The 19,661-nt window shown below is 42.1% G+C and overlaps 1 protein-coding gene across 1 annotated transcript in view; it reads left to right on the top strand.

Moving 5' to 3' along the window:
• Window positions 1–13,752, top strand: part of LOC102267745 (antigen WC1.1) — a gene marked incomplete at its 5' end in the record, with an annotated part of 32,660 nt that extends 18,908 nt beyond the window's left edge. Inside the window, 11 exon segments of the mRNA XM_070370129.1 lie at window positions 79–393; window positions 6,802–6,843; window positions 6,936–7,093; window positions 7,095–7,152; window positions 7,155–7,182; window positions 7,184–7,242; window positions 7,494–7,526; window positions 8,074–8,211; window positions 8,598–8,687; window positions 9,559–9,696; window positions 12,671–13,752. Coding sequence (XP_070226230.1) covers window positions 79–393; window positions 6,802–6,843; window positions 6,936–7,093; window positions 7,095–7,152; window positions 7,155–7,182; window positions 7,184–7,242; window positions 7,494–7,526; window positions 8,074–8,211; window positions 8,598–8,687; window positions 9,559–9,696; window positions 12,671–12,816 — 1,205 coding nt within the window.
• Between the last annotated feature and the right edge of the window lie 5,909 nt (window positions 13,753–19,661).

Genomic DNA, 19,661 nt, shown 5'->3' with positions numbered 1-19,661 from the left:
CATTTTTGGGGAGAGAGGAAAACCCAGAGCACTGAGTGGGGTGCTCACTGTGTCCTGTCTCCTCTCTTTCAATCTTAGAGTTCCTGGCCCTCAGGATGGTCAGCGAGGACCAGCAGTGTGCTGGGTGGCTGGAAGTTTTCTACAACGGGACCTGGGGCAGTGTCTGCCGCAGCCCCATGGAAGACATCACTGTGTCCATGATCTGCAGACAGCTTGGCTGTGGGGACAGTGGAAGTCTCAACACCTCTGTTGGTCTCAGGGAAGGTTCTAGACCCCGGTGGGTAGATTTAATTCAGTGTCGGAAAACGGATACCTCTCTCTGGCAGTGTCCTTCTGGCCCATGGAAATACAGTTCATGCTCTCCAAAGGAGGAAGCCTACATCTCATGTGCAGGTGACTTATGTCTGTTTCTGTGTCTTTCCCAACCCTGTAGGATGTTGTTAGTGAGATTTGATATTTTAAAATCTAAGTGATGGGTTTAAGTTGAGTTTATAAAATGAAGTTTGGATGGAGCTAATTTAATCTACATGTTCCAAACTTGCTTTATTAAAATTTTTAATTGATATAATTGATACAACATTATATTTTTTGCTGTGTGCAACATAATGCTTATATGTTTGTGTGTATTGATAAATGATCACTACAGTAAGTCTAGTTATATCTATATATATGGATCCATATATATAGATCCATATATATAGTTAAAAATTTTTCTTACATGATGAGAATGTTTAAGATGTATTTTCTTGCCATCTTTCAAATAGACAATACAGTATTCACTATAGTCACCATGCTGTATGTTATATCTCTTCACCTATTAATTTTATAATTCAAATTTATACCTTTTGATTACCTTTGCCCACACCAAATCCCCCACCTCTGGCAGCCACCAACTACTCAGCATCTCTGAACTTGCTTTTTGTTTTTTGTTTTTATTACACATATAAATGAGATTATATGGTATTTTTCTTTCTCTGTCTGATTTGTTTCACTTAGCATAATGCCCTTGAGGTCCATCCATGTTGTTGAAACTGGCAAGATTTTCTTCTTTTTTATGGGTGGATATAAGTCTATATTACATTTTCTTTATCCATTCATCAGTGAAGACTTACATTGTTTGACTCATATATATTGCTATAAAATACTAAAAGGTAATACTGTTAAAGTGCTGCAGTCAATACGTCAGCAAATTTGGAAGATTCATCAGTGGCCACAGGACTGGAGAAGGTCAGTTTTCATTTCAATCTCAAAGAAGGGCAATGTCAATGAATGGTCAAACTACCTCACAATTGTGCTCATTTCACATGCTAGCAAGGTTATGCTCAAAGTCTTTCAAGCTAGGCTTCAGCAGTAAGTGAACTGAGAACTTCCGAGATGTACAAGCTGGGTTTAGAAAAGGCAGAGAAACCAGAGATCAAACTGCCAACATTTGTTGGATCATAGAGTAAGCCAGAGAATTCCAGAAAAACATCTGCTTCATTGACTACATAAAGCCTTTGACCATGTGGATCACAATGAACTGTGGAAAATTCTTAAAGAGATGAGAATACCAGGGCACCTTACCTGCCTCCTGAGAAACCTGTATGCAGATCAAAAAGCAGCAGTTGGAACTGGACATGAAACAACCGACTGGTTCCAAATTGGGAAAAGAGTTCATCAAGGCTGTATATTGTCACCCTGTTTATTTAACTTATATGCAGAGAACATCATAGGAAATGCCAGGCTGGATGAATCACAAGCTGGAATCAAGATTGCTGTGAGAAATATCAACAACTTCAGATACGCAGATGATACCACTCTAATGGCAGGAAGTGAAGAGGAACTAAAGAGCCTCTCATTGAGGGTGAAAGAGGAGAGTGAAAACGCTGGCTTACAGCTCAACATTCTAAAACCTAAGATCATCAGCACTTCATGGCAAATAAAAGGGGAGAAAGTGGAAACAGTGACAGATTTTCTTTCTTGGACTCCCAAATCACTGCTGATGGTGACTGCAGCCATGGATTAAAAGAGGCTTGCTCCTCTGTGACAAACCTAGACAGAGTATTAAAAAGCAGAGACATCACTTTGCTGACAAAGGTCCATATGGTCAAAGCTATGTTTTTTCCAGTAGTCAAATCTGGACGTGAGAGCTGGCTTATAGAAGAAGCTAAAAAGAGTTGATTCTTTTGAATTGTGGTGCTTGGATGCCACAATTGAATTGAGAGTCCTTTGGGCAGCAAGGAGATCAAACCAATCAATCCTAAAGGAAATCAACCCTGAATAGTCATTGGAAGGACTGATGCTGAAGCTGAAGCTCCAATACTTTGGCCATGTGATGAGAAGAGCTGACTCATTGGAAAAGACCCCGATGCTGGGAAAGATTGAAGGCAAAAGAAGAAGGGGGCCACAGAGGATGAGATAGTTAGATAGCATCACCAGTTCAGTGGACATGAATTTGAGCAAACTTTGGGAGTTAGTGAAGGACAGAGGAGCCTGGCATGCTGCAGTCCATGGGGTTGCAAAGAGTCAGACACAACCTAGCAACTGAACATATGTTGCTGCAGTGAACATTGGGTTTTCAAGTTAGTGTTTTTGTTTCTTCAGATAAATACCCCAAAGTGAAATTCCTAAATCATATTGCAGTTCTATTTTTAATTTTTGATGCACCTCAATACTGTCTCTATAGGGGCTGCATCAACTTACATTCCCTCTAACTGTGCAAAAGCTTTCCTGTCTCTTCACATTCTCCTGAGCTCCTGTTATTTCTTCTTTTTGATAAATGCCTTTCTAGAGGATATGAGGTCATATCTCATTGTGGTTTTGATTTGTATTTTCTGATGATTAATAGTGTTGAGCACGTTTTCATGTACCTATTGGCAAGTTGTATGTATTCTTTAAAAAATGTCTATTCAGGTTCTCTGCCCATTTTTAAAAAATCAGATTGTTTGTTTTTTGCTACTGAGTTGTATGAGTTCCTTGTGTATTTTGGATAATAATCCTTACCAGAAATATAATATGCAAATATTTTCTCCAATTCCACAGGTTGCTTTTTCACTTTGTTGATGGTTTCCTTAATTGGGCAGAAGCTTTTTAGCCTTATGTCATCACAACTGCTTGTTTTTACTCTTGTTCCCTTTGCTTTTGGTGTCAGATCCAAAAAATCATCACAAAGACTGGTGTCAAGGATTTTATTTTCTGTTTTTTCCTGTAGAAATTTTATGGCTTCAGGACTTGTGATCAAGTCTTTAATCTATTTTGAGTTAATTTTTGTGAATGGTGTAAGATAGTGGTCCAGTTTCATTTTTTGCATGTGGCTGTCCAGTGTTCCCAATGCCATTTACTGAAAAAACTGTCCTTTTCCCAGTGTATATTCTTGGCTTCTTTGTCAAAAATTAATTGACCATAGAAATGTGGGTTTATTTATGGACTCTCTATTCTGTTCCATTGATCTCTGTGTTCATTTTTATACCATCAACATACTGTTTTGATTAATATAGCTTTGTAATATAGTTTGAAATCAGGAAGCATGACACCTCTAGCTTTGTTATTCTTTCTCAAGATTGCTTTGGTATTGAGCATCTTTTGTGGTTCCATGCAAATTTTAGGATTGTTTCTTCTGTATCTGTGAAAATTTCCATTGAATTTTGATAAGGATTGCAGTGAATCTGTAGATGCTTTGGGTAGTATGGGCATATTAATAATATTAGATCTTCCAATCCATGAGCACAGAATATCTTTCCATTTATTTGAGTCATCTTCAGTATCTTTCATCAATGTGTTTATAGTTTTCAGTGTACAGGTCTTTCACCTCCTTGGTTAAATTTATTCCTAGACATTTTATTCATTTTCATGCAAATGTAAATAGAATTGTTTTCTCAGTTTCTCTTATAGCAGTTTGTTGTTAGTGTAAAGAAATGCATATGATTTTTGTATACAGATTTTTCTTCTACAACTTTACTGAGTGTATTAGTTCTCATATTTTTGCTGAAGTCTTTAGTGTTTTCTACATATAATATCATGTAAGGGGTTTCTTTCCTCATGACTCTGATGGTAAAGAATCTGTCTGCAATGCAAGAGACCCGGGTTCAGTCCCTGGGTCAGGAAGATCCCCTGGAGGAAGGAATGGCAACCCACTCCAGTATTCTTGCCTGGAGAATCCCAATGGACAGAGGAGCCTGGCAGGCTGCAGTCCTTGGGGTTGTAAAGAGTCAGACATGACTGAGTGACTAACACTTTCACTTTTCAATCTGCAAATAGTGTCAGTTTTGCCTCTTCCTTTCAGATTTGGATATCTTGATTTTCTTTTTATTGCCTGATGGATCTGGATAGGACTACCAAAACTAAGTTGAATAAAAGTGGTGAGAGTAGACATTTTTGTTTTGTGTCTAATTTCAGAGGAAAAGCTTTTGTTTTTTTACAGTCAAGTATGATGTTAGCTGTGTACTTTTCATATGGCCTTAATTATGTTGAGATGCAATCCTTCTATACCTACTTTGTAAAAGAGTTTTTACTGTAAGTGGATGTTGAATTTGTCAAACACTTTTTCTGCATCCTTTGAGGATATGATTTTTACCTTCATTTTGTTTATTTGGTGTATCACATTGATTAATTTGTGAATGTTGAACTATCCTTGTATCCTTGGAACAAATATCACTTGATCATGGTGTATGATTCTTTTAGTGTATTGTCAAATTCAGTTTTCTAATATTTTGTTGACGATTTTTGCACCTGTATTTATCAGAGTATTAGCCCGTAATTTTCTTTTCTCATGGTGTCCTTATCTGGCTTTGGTATCAGACTGATGTTGGCTTCATAAAATGAATTTGGAAGTGTTCTTTTCTTCTGTTTTTGGAAGAGTTTGAGAAGGCTCCACCACTAAATACTGTTACATTGGGAACTGAGATTTCAGCAGTAAATTTTGAATGAAATAAATAAATGTTGGTGAGGGCAACAAATAGTCAAACCATAGCACCTTATTCCTTCAACATTTCTCTCTCTGTTTCTCTCTCTCCTTCCCTCCCCCTCCACATACACAAACACACACACCCCATTCAGGTGCACCTTGAAGGGTATGCTGGATGTTGCCTGAAACCCATAGCTAAGAGAATGTGGGATCAGATACTTCAAAAGCAGAGGCTCACTCCCTTCCTTGCCTCTTTTGCTCATCTCTTTGTCTTTTTCATTTGAAGGCCAAAGAGGCATTAAACTATGAGACCTTTTATTGATGATATTTTTCCTACAATTAAACCCTGTGAATTGAGAGGTGGTAAAGTCTTTGACCATGAAAATGAGCAACCTGCTCACAGAGGTCCTGCCATCGTTTTCTCAGAGGTTCTCTGCATAGAGTGGGTAGGAGTTTTGATAGGATGATCTGGAAAGAATATATAAATATTGATACTTTATGACAGGTACTATTTACCCTTCTGTTTTTTTGAATTTATATTTATTTCTCTCAGCTTCAATTCTTTTATATATATTTTCAGTCTTTTGTTTATTATTTCTGCATCTTCTCAATACAAATTTTTCTCAGTAGGCTTTTTCTTTTCCATTCCCCATCACTTTTCCCCTGTACCATCACTTTTCCCCTGTAGTTTTTTTTTCAAGATTATAATAGATTTTTATTTTTTTTTTTTTTTAAATATAAATTTATTTATTTTAATTGGAGGTTAATTACTTTACAATATTGTATTGGTTTTGCCATACATCAACATGAATCCACCACAGATATATCAATAGGCTTTTTTTAACTATTGCAAAATTTCTGGCTTACTCAGTGTGTACATATATGTGTCCATATATCTTCTCAGAATTCTACTAAGTCTTTCCTGTATACTTCTTTTTAAGAGATTCCTAACCAACACTATGGGCTTTTCTGGTGGCTCAGACAGCAAAGAAACTGCCTGCAGTGTGGGAGACCTGGGTTTGATCCCTGGGTAGGGAGGATCCAGTGGAGAAGTGAATAGCAATCCACTCCAGCATGTTTGTCTGGAAAATCCTATGGACAGAGGAGCCTGGTGGGCTGCAGTCCATAGGGTCACAAAGAGTTGGACATGACTGAGTGACTAACACACACACACACATAACCAACACTACATTGTGGAGCAATTATCTTCCAATTAAAAATAAATTTAGAAAAGAGAGTTTCCTTTTACAACAGTAGTCTTCACTTGCCCACTTGTCACACTGAATAATAGGTAAGAGTAGTTTATAATCTATCTAATAATTTTCCATTAAAATTATGTATATGAGATTTTGAATATAAATTGACTCTGTGCTTCTGGACTGATTATTTTTAATATGAACTATTATCATAGACTGTTACCATTAATTTATATTTGGTTTACTATTTCACTGATTAGTATGAATTTAAAAAAAGAAATTTTATTTCACTGAATTTTATTTGTCTATTCATTCATATAATAAATATTTATCAAGCCCCTCTCTAGGTATTTCGAAATGGCTTTCCATAGATATTTGTTGAATGAGTGCATACAATGAGCAGGCACTGTCCTAATAGCAGAAACATGGCACATATAAGATGTACAAGGTCCTTCTTCTAATGGAACTTTCATTCAGAGGGGTGTGTGTACATTCGTAGATGTCTGTGTTTATATTTGCTGTGGGGTGTGAAGACTGATAAACAAGTAAATATTTAAAGTAATTTCAGCTGGTGATCAGATGCAGTGAATGTTTCAGTCCAGGAGATAATGAGCCTGTGTTTTCACATGTCATTTGCACTGAGCCGTGGGTCTTAGATAATCTTATGTGGAGACAGGAACACCCTCAGCTATTTCTGATCCACTATTTCCCTTTTGTTTGCAGGAAGAAGACCCAAGAGCTGTCCAACTGCTGCCCCCTGCACAGGTACGCCGGCCCCGCCCCATTGCGTGTGGCTCCCAGGGGGTCCTTCCTCTCACCAGGGGAGTCACAGGAGGGGCTGCTGCCTTCTCAGACAGAGAAGCTCCGGCTCAGAGGAGGACACAGCAAGTGCTCAGGGCGGGTGGAGGTGTGGCACAGTGGCTCCTGGGGCACCGTGTGCGATGACTCCTGGAGCCTGGCAGAGGCTGAGGTGGTGTGTCAGCAGCTGGGCTGTGGCCAGGCCCTGGAAGCCGTGCAGGTCTGCAGCATTTGGCCCTGGAAATGGGAGCATCTGGCTGGACGAGGTGCGGTGTGGGGCCGGGAGTCCTCCCTGTGGGACTGTGCTGGAGCCCTGGGGGCAGAGCGACTGCAAGCACGAGGAGGATGCTGGTGTGAGGTGCTCTGGTGAGTGAGGGGCTCGGGGTCCACCCTGGGTGAGCTGGGGGCAGCAGGGGCACTGGGCTGGGCCGGGCGTGGTGGGGAGTGTGTGTTCAGACATCCCGGGTGCTGGGGCTCTGATCTAGGATGAGGGAGCTGGGAGGACTGGACACTGATGTTGTGGAGACTGAGGGGTGATTTCAGGCTCAGGAGGGAAAAATGGTTTGCCCTGCATTCTGGCCAATTCTTCTTCCCCACACTACTGTTTTTCTCTTTAGGTGTAAGGACAACATTGCCCACGACCACAGCAGGTACTGTGATCCATCCACAGGCAGGAGAGAATACTCAAATACTGGGGACCTGTTCTGTGGGCTCTCTGACAACTCAGAAGAGGAAAGAGTCTGAGGAGCCATGGCTGTTGGGGAGGAGCCAGGGCATTACACTGGGGAAATCCCCTGCCTTGATGTCCAGGGTCAAATGTTCTCATGCCCGGGGTCCAAGAAAGTCTGGTTTCCATGTTGTAGAATCTAAGGATCTCCCACCTGCCCTTGAGTGTTGCTCCTCATCAGAGAGGTGCAGGTCCCTGGACTGTTTGATGCTCTGTCTCCTGAAGCCCAAGGAGAAGGGATGAGCTGGGTCCTCAGAGGCTGTCTCGGCAGGGCAGCTCCCTGACAATCCCCATCTCTGCCTCGGGGCCACACTGGCCAGAGTGGAGTTGACTTGTCTCAGGACGAGACCCGGGGAGCCCTGACACTGTCTGAGGCTGAGATGCCATTGTCCGGAGCTCCTGAAAATGCTGACACAGGAGATTTCTCTGTGCCCAAGACTATCTCCAGCCCTTTTTCCTGTTCTCCTTAGGGACCAGAACAACCTCAAATTCTCTCCCTGGCATCTTCTCCCTGCCTGGGATCCTCTGCCTTATCCTGGGGGCCCTTCTCTTCCTGGTCCTCGTCATCCTGGTGACTCAGCTACTCAGATGGAGAGCAGAGCGCAGAGGTGGGCTGCAGGGGGAACTGGGGACCAGGGAGAGTGTGTGGAGGCAGGAGATGGGGCAGGTGTGAGGAGGGGAACCTGGGCCAGGTACTGTTCTGAGTTGCAGACTCCATGTGCTCCGTGCTGAGCTCTAAGGGCTGAGTAGACAGAGGTTCTTAGGACTGGGGTGTGAACTCTCATAAGTCATGGCCTCTCCTGTGAGACCAGACAGAGTTGGCACTGAGCTGTAATCAGGGTCAGATGAGGGAGAAGGTGCTGACATGGTGCATGGGGTAGGAGATGATGCTGAGGTCCTGGCAGCCCCCATGTGAGCACCAGGGAGATGAAGGTGGGCTGGCTGGATCGGGGTATCTGGGGAAGCTTCTCTGACCTGCTGGGGGATCTCTCAGCCTTATCCAGCTATGAAGATGCTCTTGCTGAAGCTGTGTATGAGGAGCTCGATTACCTTCTGACCCAGAAGGAAGGTCTGGGCAGCCCAGGTGAGTGTCTCTGTCTGCCCTCCTGGGATCTCTGGTTGTCACCACCCACTGGCTGTGCACATCTTCTCAGCATCTGCAGACCCCATGTGTGCCCCAGGCTCACAGAGACGGCTCCTCCAAAGAGGCAGGATGGCCTCTCAGAGCCCCGTGACCTCCCAGCCTCTGTCTACACTGCAGAAGCCAGGCCTGTCCCTTCTCAGCCTTAACACAGGTCCCGTGGGTGTGGGAGGGTCATTCTGTGTGTTGTGTGATGTTTGTCTCCACATGAGGCTTCCCGTCAGATTTCTCACTGACTAAACTGCTGTATTACACCAGGGATGGTGAGGACAACAGTGACTACAGATCCAGTCCAGGAAATAGAGGTGGACCTGCCTTGGCTGGGCTCTGGGGAGGAGAGTTTCCCTCATAGAGAGGAGATTTAAGGGGAATGGTTTTCCTTTGATGGACCAGAGGCATCCCTTGTGTCCAGATGGGGTTCGTCCTTCTCCTTCTCTGGCTGTTCTGTGATGTGTCATGTTGGGACTGGTCTCTCTGTGTCCAGAATCACAACAGGCACACAATGTTTTAAAAAATAACATCTGTAAAGCACAATTTGTCAAAGTACTTTAGCAATGCTCAGTGGTGGAAGAGTTGCTTTGAGATATGTAGTTTCCACCAGAAAATATTGAGATATGTAAAATCATGTTTTGGCTTATGGACACATCAAAATGAAACATGGTCTTAGAGAAAAAAGTCTTTTGAAACAAGGAGTGACTGGTGCCTCTATTCAGAAACTCAGAAACTCTGGGTCAGAAGGTATCTTAGGTATTCCCCAGACCAACCCACTTACTGTGGTTTCATCCACTCCCTTGTCTGCTCTTGGAACCCCCAGATCAGATGACTGATGTCCCTGATGAAAATTATGATGATGCTGAAGAAGTACCAGTGCCTGGAACTCCTTCTCCCTCTCAGGGGAATGAGGAGGAAGTGCCCCCAGAGAAGGAGGACGGGGTGAGGTCCTCTCAGACAGGTGAGTGGGGTCAGTTGATCTCCTGCAATCTTTCTATCTGAAAAGAGTGAATTTGTGCTCCTCAATGCCCAGCCTCCCTAGAGATTCAAAATATAGGTAATCTCATACATTTGGTAGCATTATCTTGACCATATGCCATATTTAATGCTGTCAGACTCCTTGCAAGGAGTGAGGAATCACTCTGCTTTTGGCATTTATGTCTCCATAATGTGACATAAACTTATCACTTTGTATGTGATATACTTGCATAAAGGTTTATAGATTATGGAATTTCCTGGTGGTCCAGAGGTTCGGATTCTGCACTTTCACTGCTAGGGCCTAGGTTCAACCCTGGTCAAGGAACTAAGATCCGACAAGCATTATGTCATGGCCAAAAGAGAAACTTATCGATTAATTGAGCATATTTAAAAGAAAGCTAAGCGCTGAAGAATTGATGCTTTTGAACTGTAGTGTTGGAGAAGACTCTTTAGAGAGCCTTGGATGGCAAGGAGATCAACCCAGTCATATTAAAGGAAATCAATCTTGAATATTCATTGGTAGGACTGAGCTGAAGTAGAAGCTCCAATACCTTGGCCACCTGATGTGAAGAACTGACTCCTTAGAAAAGACCCTGATGCTGGGAAAGATTGAAGGCAGGAGGAGAAGGAGATGACAGAGGATGAGGTGGTTGGATGGTATCACCAACTCGATGGATATGAGTTTGAGCAAGCTCTGGGTGTTGGTGATAGACAGGGAAGCCTGGTGTGCTGCAGTCCATGGGGTCACAGAGAGTCAGGCATGACTGAGTGACTGAACTGAACTAAACCAAATTCAAAGGTGGAACAAGTGTTTTAATAATATCTTTGCACTGGTCACATACATGAAGGCAAACCATTCAATATCACAGTAATCCAGGTCTATGCTGAATCAGTAATGCTGAAGAAGCTGAAGTTGCCGTTCTATGAAGACCTACATGACCTTTTAGAACTATCACCTAAAAAAGATGTCCTTTTGATTATAAGGGACTGGAATGCAAAAGTAGGAAGTCAAGAGATACCTGGAGTAACAGCCAAATTTGGCCATGGAGTACAAAATGAGGCAAGGCAAAGGCTAATAGAGTTTTGCCAAGAGAACACACTGGTCATAAAAAACACCCTCTTCCAACAACACAAGAGAGGACTCTACACGTGGACATCATCAGATGGTCAGTACTGAAATCAGATTAATTATATTCTTTGCAGCCAAAGATGGAGATGCTCTATACTGTCAGCAAAAACAAGACTGGGAGCTGACTGTGGCTCAGATCATGAACTCCTTATTGCCAAATTCAGACTTAAATTGAAGAAAGTAGAGAAACCCACTAGACCATTCAGGTATGACCTAAATCAAATTCCTTATGATTATACAGTGGAAGTGACAAATAGATTCAGGGGATTACGTCTGATAGGCAGAGTGCCTGATGAATTATGGATGGAGGTTCGTGACATTGTACAGGAGGCAGGGATCAAGACCATCCCAAGAAAAAGAAATGCAAAAAGGCAAAATGGTTGTCTGAGGAGGCCTTACAAATAGCTGAGAAAAGACAAAAAGTGAAACCAAAGGAGAAAAGGAAAGATATATCCATTTGAATACAGAGTTCCAAAGAATAGCAAGGAGAGATAAGAAAGCCTTCCTCACTGATCAATGCAAAGAAACAGAGGAAAACAATGGAATGGGAAAGACTAGAGATCTGGTCAAGAAAATTACAGATACCAAGGGAATATTTCATGCAAAGATGGGTACAATAAAGGACAGAAATGTTATGGACCTAACAGAAGCAGAAGATATTAAGAAGAGGTGGCAAGAACACACAGAAGAACTATACAAAAAAATCTTCATGACCCAGATAATCAGATGGTGTGATCACTCACCTAGAGCCAGATATCTTGGAATGTGAAGTCAAGTGGGCCTTAGGAAGCATCACTCTGAACAAAGCTAGTGGAGGTGATGGAATACCAGTTGAGTTCTTTCAAATCCTAAAAGATGATGCTGTGAAAGTGCTGCACTCAATATGCCAGCAAATTTGGAAAACTTAGCAGTTTTAATAATATCTTTCCAGGCCATAGGACTGGAAAAGGTCAGTTTTCATTCCAATCCCAAAGAAAGGCGATGCCAAAGAATGTTCAAACTACCGCACAGTTGCACTCTTCTCACACTCTAGCAAAGTAATGCTCAAAATTCTCTAAGCCAGGCTTCAACAGGACATGAACCATGAAATTCTCAATGTTCAAGCTGGACTTAGAAAAGGCAAAGGAACCAGAGATCAAATTGCCAAAATTCGCTGGATCATCAAAAAAGCAAGAGAGTTCCAGAGAAACATCTATTTCTGCTTTATTAACTATGCCAAAGCCTTTGACTGTGTGTATCACAATAAACTGATATTTCAGTAGCTGCAAGAAGACCCTCATTCTCTAGAAAAGAGTATTTCTCCATCTGAGGGCCTGTGTAGTTTCTGGGGAGGAGATATCTGTGGGTGCACCTGTGATACTATTTGTGGACATTTGGGAACAGGAGTCAAGTCAACTAAGAGCAGACTTGGGTTGTGAGTGAGGAATTCAGATTTTTCCTGTCTCCAGTCTCCCTCTTATTGTGAATTTGCATCTATCACCTGTGAAAGGAGAACATTTAAATTCCTTTTTATGATTCTTACCGTTGCTGGGCATCTCCTTGGTATTGTGTTGCCTGGAAGCAGGTCTCCCAGAGCTCCTGAGCACAGGTCTCCTGTGATGCAGGATTTCCCCATGCACTGAGGCCCAGGAGACCACATGCACTGGATCTGAGAGGACAGCTGGGATCCATCCTCACTGGAACTCATGTGAAATAGCCTGAGCCTCCCTCCCCACACCTGGGTCCCAGGGATGCTTTGTCATAACCACTTGCTTGACTCCCTTCCACCAGAGGGTTCTGTCCCATCCTCGTGTCTCAGTTCTAATCAAACTTCTCTTTTCTACTTCAGGCTCTTGTCTGAACTTCTCCAGAGAGGCAGCTGATCCTGGGGAAGGAGAAGAGAGCTTCTGGCTGCTCCAGGGGAAGAAAGGGGATGCTGGGTATGATGATGTTGAACTCAGTGCCCTGGGAACATCCCCAGTGACTTTCTCGTGATGCTGTATTAACTAGGAGATGAAGCCTCAGATATTCTAATTGCCTGTATTTCAATAGAGTAGTGCTGACCTGTAATTGTGTCATATGAAAATTGCTCAAAATGAAATATTCTGAATAAATTAACTTTTTGCTGTGCTGTTAATTTAGCAAGCTCCATGTCAAACGCTTTTAGAGGATTGGTCCTCAAATGCCATCTTTCTCAAAGGAAATGAAAGATGAGTGAGCTGACCTGCTTTCTCACTTGTCTTAGAGGCTAATGAGGGCATGCTCACAAGTGCTCCAGGTCACTCTTAAGGATGTAAACTTGGTCTATATTCACACACTCCTTCCTAACAAGATGAACTCATGGAAAAAAAAACAAAACAAAACAGTTCTAAACACCTCTGAGATGTCACATCACCAGTTTGTAACTTGTTCTTGGACACCAGACTGGGTATGAGTTTCAAAGTGGAAGGTTGGCTGGTGGGAGAGAATGGATACAGCTTTCCTTATCCTGCCTCAATATTCACAGGCCAATTAAAAATCTAACTGAACATAACTACCTCTTCCTTTTTCATCTCTCATTTATTCCTTTAGTGGATACAGACACCTCTTTGCTCATCTCCCATGTCTATTTGATTATCCAATCCTTATAAATCCATTCTTTCTTTTCCATCTCTTCCTACCATTTCTTTAGGATGCTGCTATTTCTTGTCTCTCCAAGGATCTCTCCTTCTAAGTGAATTATATCAGTTCATATATATCTTCAAGTTGATGGAAGGCAAATTGGTGCTCACCCACACCCTGTATTCAGATGGGACAAGAAGGCAAGAAAGTGGAGACCTAGGCAGAGGGGATCCAGAAGAATAGATGTAGATAGAAAGATCAAGAACATTTGGCTATTTATGTTTCAGAGATATGGATGGAGGCATCTGACATGACTGATCTCTTAGAGGAAGAATTTCAGACCAAGGGGCTTCTTTGAAAACATCTATTTTTCAGATGTTTCAAGATTGTTTCAAGATTGCTTAAACAGTGTCAGACTTTATTTTTTTTGGCTCCAAAATCACTGCAGATGGTGATTGCAGCCATGAAATTAAAAGATGCTTACTCCTTGGAAGGAAAGTTATGACCAACCTAGACAGCATATTCAAAAGCAGAGACATTACTTTGCCAACAAAGGTCCATCTAGTCAAGGCTATGGTTTTGAACTGTGGTGTTTGAGAAGACTCTTGAGAGTCCCTTGGACTGCAAGGAGATCCAACCAGTCCATCCTAAAGGAGATCAGTCCTGGGTGTTCATTGGAAGGACTGATGCTGAAGCTGAAACTCCAATATTTTGGCCACCTCATGGGAAGAGTTGACTCATTGGAAAAGACCCTGATGCTGGGAATGATTGGGGGCAGGAGGAGAAGGGGACAACAGAGGATGAGATGGCTGGATGACATCACCGACTTGATGGACATGAGTTTGGGTGAACTCTGGGAGTTGGTGATGGACAGGGAGGCCTGGCATGCTGTGATTCATGGGGTCACAAAGAGTGGGACACGACTGAGTGACTGAACTGAACTGAACTGAAAATGTAATTGTGATCCTGCTGTGACTCCTCAGTGTAGAGAGAGCTGGCATGAAGAAGTGACAAAGTAAAGATTACGTTTACACAGCACTACCCCTGCAACCCCCCCCCCCCCCCCCCCCCACCCTGGCCAATTCCATTGTGGACATGTGGAGAAGCTGCTGAACTAATATAAAACCTGAGAGTGCTGGCCTGGTTGTGAGCTGGACCCACCCAGTTACTTGGTTGATGACTCTGGATGGTTTCTAGGACTCCAACCTACACTCATGCTTGCAGTCTTCATAGTTCTAGGCTGTGCTTGGGGATGGGAAGATGCCCAGGGCTTCTTCCAGGGCAGCTCACATGGCTATTCACTTGGGAAGTGATGAAATAGATGACATATGATGAAATAAGGCACACACACAAAGAAGCTCAGTGAACTCCAAAAAACACAGATAAACAATGAAATTCAGGAAGACAATATAAGAAGAAAATAAGATTTAAAAAAATTTCTCATCATCATTATTATTGTTTTTAATTTTTGGTTGCATGAGTCTTTGTTGCTGCACATGGGCTTTCTCCAAATGCAGCAAGCAGGCACTACTCTTCTTTGTGGGCAGCAGGTTTCTCTATGCATGGGCTTCTCTTATTGTGAACAGGTTCTAGGCACCCAGGCTTCAGGGGTTGCAGCATCACCTCCTATTTGTGATTTGTGGGTCCTAGAGCTCAGGCTCAGTAATTATTGAGCTAGGGCTCAGTAATTGTTGAGCTAGGGTGTTACTTCACAGAATAAATTCAGATTTTTTTTTTTAAAACAGAGATAGAAATCATAAAAAAGGAAGTAAACAGGGAGTTTGCTGATGGTTTAGTGGTTAGGATTTGATGCATTTGCTGCTGTTGTCTGGATTCAGTCCCAGTAGGGGAACTGAGGTCCCTCAAGCTTTGCAGTGAGGCAAAGAGAATAACAGAAGGAACAAAACAGAAAAATGAACCAAACAGAGATTCAGTTGCTTAAGATTCAGTTCAGTTCAGTGGTTCAGTCGTGTCCGACTCTTTGTGACCCCATGGACCGCAGCACGCCAGGCTTCCCTGTCCATCACCAACTCCTAGAGCTTGCCCAAACTCATGTCCATTGAGTCGGTGATGCCATCATCCAACTGTTTCATCTCCTGTCGTTCCCTTCTCCTCCTGCCCTCAATCTTTCCCAGCATTAGGGTCTTTCCTAATGAGTCAGTTCTTCGCATCAGGTTGTCAAAATATTGGAGTTTCAGCTTCAGCATCAGTCCTTCCAATGAATATTCAGGACTGATTTCCTTTAGGATGGACTGGTTGGATCAGTTGCTTAAGACTACAATGAATGAAATGCAACAAAATGAAAAATGCTACCTAGAGCATCAACAACAACAGCAAAAGACTCTGTAACTTAGAAGGCAGGACCATTGAGATTACCCAGCCAGAGGACAAAGAAAAAGAGGAATGAAAAAGAGTGAAAACAACCTGCACATTATTGGAGTCCCGGAAGGACAAGAGAGGGAGAAAGGGACACAGATTGTACTTAAAGAAATAATAACAGATAAGTCCCAAATCTGATGAGATTTAGACATCCAAGTACACGTAGCTAATAGGTCACTCTTCAGAATTCATTCAAAATGATCATCCCCAAGACACATTGCTTGTAATCAAGAAAAAGAGAGAATTTTATAAGCAGCAAGAGAAAAGTAAATGCTCACAAAAAAGAAATTCCCTTAAAAATGTCAGTGAACTTTTTAGAAGAAACCCAACAGGCCAAGAGAGAAAGGCATGATATATTCAAACTTATGAAAAAAAAAAGCCTACCAACCAAGAATACGTTTTCTCAGGAAGGCTGTTTTTCATAAATGAAGATGATATAAAGACTTTCCCAATTGCAGGAATTCACCAACATTAGGCTTGGCTTACAAAATTGCTGAGGGGAGTTCTTCAAACTAAATGAAGGATGCTAATTTTTATATGAAAGAAGTGAAAATATATAACAGACTTGTAAATGTAAATATTGAATCCAATTCAGCATACTCTAAACTGTAGTATGGTAGTGTGCTAACCAGTTAGCTCTAGTCTAAAGGAAGTATTAAAACAGCTATAGAGAAAAATATTTTGTTAGTGGATATACAATATAAAGAGAGGTAAATTCTGACATCAAAAACAAAAAGTGTAGAAAGGGATAAAAAGGTAGAGCTTTTGTATGTCATGGAAATTAATTTGTTATCAGTGTGGTATATACTGTTGTCTCTGTAAGATGTCTTATGTGACCCATGTGGCAACAAAAATGTAAAAACCTACAGTAGATTCACAAAAAGTAACAAGAAGGGCCTCAAAGAGCAACATTATCCAAAATTATCAGTTCACAGTTCTAACTGTTGTGCAGAACAGTTGAGTTGTCCTGGTCTCCACATCATCTTTCAAGATCAGCCTGAAGAGGACTCTCCTTCGAAAAGTGAAAGACTAATTAAGCTGTCTGTTATTTTAAGCCAAAGAAATCTTTTGGCACCTCATCTCCTTCCTTATGTCATATCGATGGTGCAGCTGTACTTTTTTAATTGCAAATTTTCTTCCTGTATTATTGTGTGGTTTTAATAAAAAAAAAAAAAACTGCCAATGATAAATCATATGAATATCCTGTCTCCTCAGTTGGGTTTGATTAAGACTTATTAAGAAGCCACATGTAGGTACTTTGTGGTTTGTCTTGTGTATCCTTAGAGATAGAGATTTGCAGTGTTTGTTGTGACATATTTGTTGGTGATAGCTGCTTGTTTTTGAAAATCAAATTTTGCCTTGCTAATTGCCAGAAACATTTGCCTTTAAAACAAAAATATTAGCTAAATGATGTTCTCAGAAACATTTCTTTATATTTAAGACAATTTATCTTCAATATTTAGTACAGTGCCATTCAGCCATTCAATAAATATTAGCTGAGCATCTGTGAAGTTACAGAGAGGGAAATATAGAGCTTATACACAGGCACAGGCCTCACTCCAATCCTGGGCCCTGGCAAGGCCTCAGACAATGCCTGCAGACTGCAGGAGCCTTGGTTAGCATGCCCAGATTGGGAAGCATTTGATGACAAGGAAAAGAGATCTGTTCACAGAGTCTTTGATGTTAAAGGAGGAACACATTTTGCTGTTTTCCAGTGTTCTGAGGCTGGTCTGCGGGCAGGACTCAGCTGCACCAAAGCTCCATGTGCAATAGAGCCTCAGTTCATAGACTTTGAGTCTGAGCAATCACTCAGGCTTTGAACTCTGAGTGCCACCCCAGAGGCACTAACCTTAGGTTGCAGTGGTTTAAGAATCACCACCCACAAGAACTCAATAGCTCTGCAGTTGGTAATTACATCAGCTCTGAGCAGAGGTGGGTTAATCATGAAGTTAATGAAGCCTGTTCTTCAGAGCCTCTCCTTGCACCAGCCCCTTCCAAGTCCTGAGGGGGGCCCTAGGGCTGTGGTTGAAGCAGAGAGGACTCTATGATCCTTGCCCCCTCACCGTGTCTTCTGCCTGCCTTTTGCCTGTGGAAAACTTTAGTCAAAGAATATGTTTAATTGGAGAAGCGAGAAATGTGGAAACAAAGGAAAACAGTCAGAGGAGACTAAATAATAATAATGTAGTCATTAAGCACAGTCAAGGACCTTTAGTTCTTTCTCAAGGGTTATAGATGATATTCTGAGCCATGTCCTGTGAGCTGTCTTATAGACACAAAACACCAGGCGGAGCAGTGAACTACATGATGACCACACTGTACCCAGGACTTGAGCATCCACAATTCTGAGAACTGACCACAAAGACATGGGAACAAGTACACCCAGGCACTAAAGATCAACTCTACCTAAAACAACCAGTGGATGTTTTGGATGGCATCACCAGCTTGATGGACATGAGTTTGAGCAAGTTCCAGGAGTTGGTGATGGACAGGGAAGCCCGGTGTGCTGTAGTCCACTGGGTAACATAGAGTTGGACACTACTGAGCGACTGAACTGAATTGAAAGTAACCAAGATGACACTAGTCAGACCACTCATGACCAATTTGAAGATGACTGTACTATTTCTGCATGTAACCCCTCTCCCACTTTGTCTATAAAACTCTCACCACCTGCTTGTCATGGGGGGTGAACGTTGGCCTTTGAACAGATGTCTGCCACTGCCCATGCCAGTTGCCAGCATATGAAATAAAGCAAACTTTCTTTTCCACCAATCTGCCCTGTATACTGGCTTTTAAGCAGTGAGCAGCCAGGCCCCACACACCTACCTTTCAGTAACATGGTCACAAGGAGATAGGCTTTGAATGTGCCATTTTCTTCAGTTGAGGGGGAAAAAATTCAGCAAGATTATTTCTTACCCAAAGGTGAAGAAATTAATTAACTACATGGAGCACTCCATCCAGAAATCAGATTTGTTCAGGAAATCAAGAAGAAACTAAAGAGGTTTAGAAAGTACATGCTGCCTTTTCATTAGTACAGGATTGATGGAAAGTAAAAATATGATGAACTGACTAACTCAGAGCAAAGGAGAGCTGTTTAAGGATGAAGGTCAAGATGCTCAGAGACAAAAATGGGGAAATGGAAGCACAACTGTCAGCACAGACTGATGTAAAGGGAGGAGGAGCTGCACCAGGTGTGGATGCTCTTAAGCAGAAGTTTGGATCCAGTTGTTGGTCAATCAGTGATGGTGACTAGGAATCAACCAAGCCCCAAAGAGGAATCAAGTTGAGACCTGAGGGAGCAGCTTGGGATGAAGACACAGAAGGAAGAGGAGATCCAGAAAAGTACCTGCTTCATGTGACAGATTTTGTCTTCCTTTCAAGTCTTCAGAATAGGCTCTGTTCTGATGCTGGAACAACTGACTCCCAAATCTCAGAAGGAACACACACATGCATACACACATTCATTACCAACCTGCAAACGTACTGTGGTCAGTGAGGCTCCACTCAGCTTACACGTGTACCATGTGGAACATGCAGCTTCTGGGGCAGGAAAGAGAGAAACCAGAGAGTCGCATGGGGTTTTCATGCCTCTACTCAGAAGTGACACAGGTGACAACACCCACGTTTCATTGGCCAGAATGAGTCACTGGGAGATAGAAAAACAGCTATTTGATGAATATTACTATTGATGCCACATCCTTGGTAGCAATGCTGTTTTTTTTTTTTTTTTTTCTTGCCTTGGTAAAGTTTCTGAGGTACAATTTTGTGCAGAAATTAAATGTCATTAGACCGTCCCCAGAATGGGATTTGAAGAAGGCCTTCTGTATCTGGTTCCTTTGTCTGGTGTGTCTCTGGCTCCTTAC

This window comes from Bos mutus, chromosome 5 (assembly GCF_027580195.1).
Source record: "Bos mutus isolate GX-2022 chromosome 5, NWIPB_WYAK_1.1, whole genome shotgun sequence".
NCBI lineage: Eukaryota > Metazoa > Chordata > Mammalia > Artiodactyla > Bovidae > Bos > Bos mutus.
The sequence above is the reverse complement of the archived record's forward strand: the minus strand, read 5'-3'. Positions and strand labels throughout refer to the sequence as shown.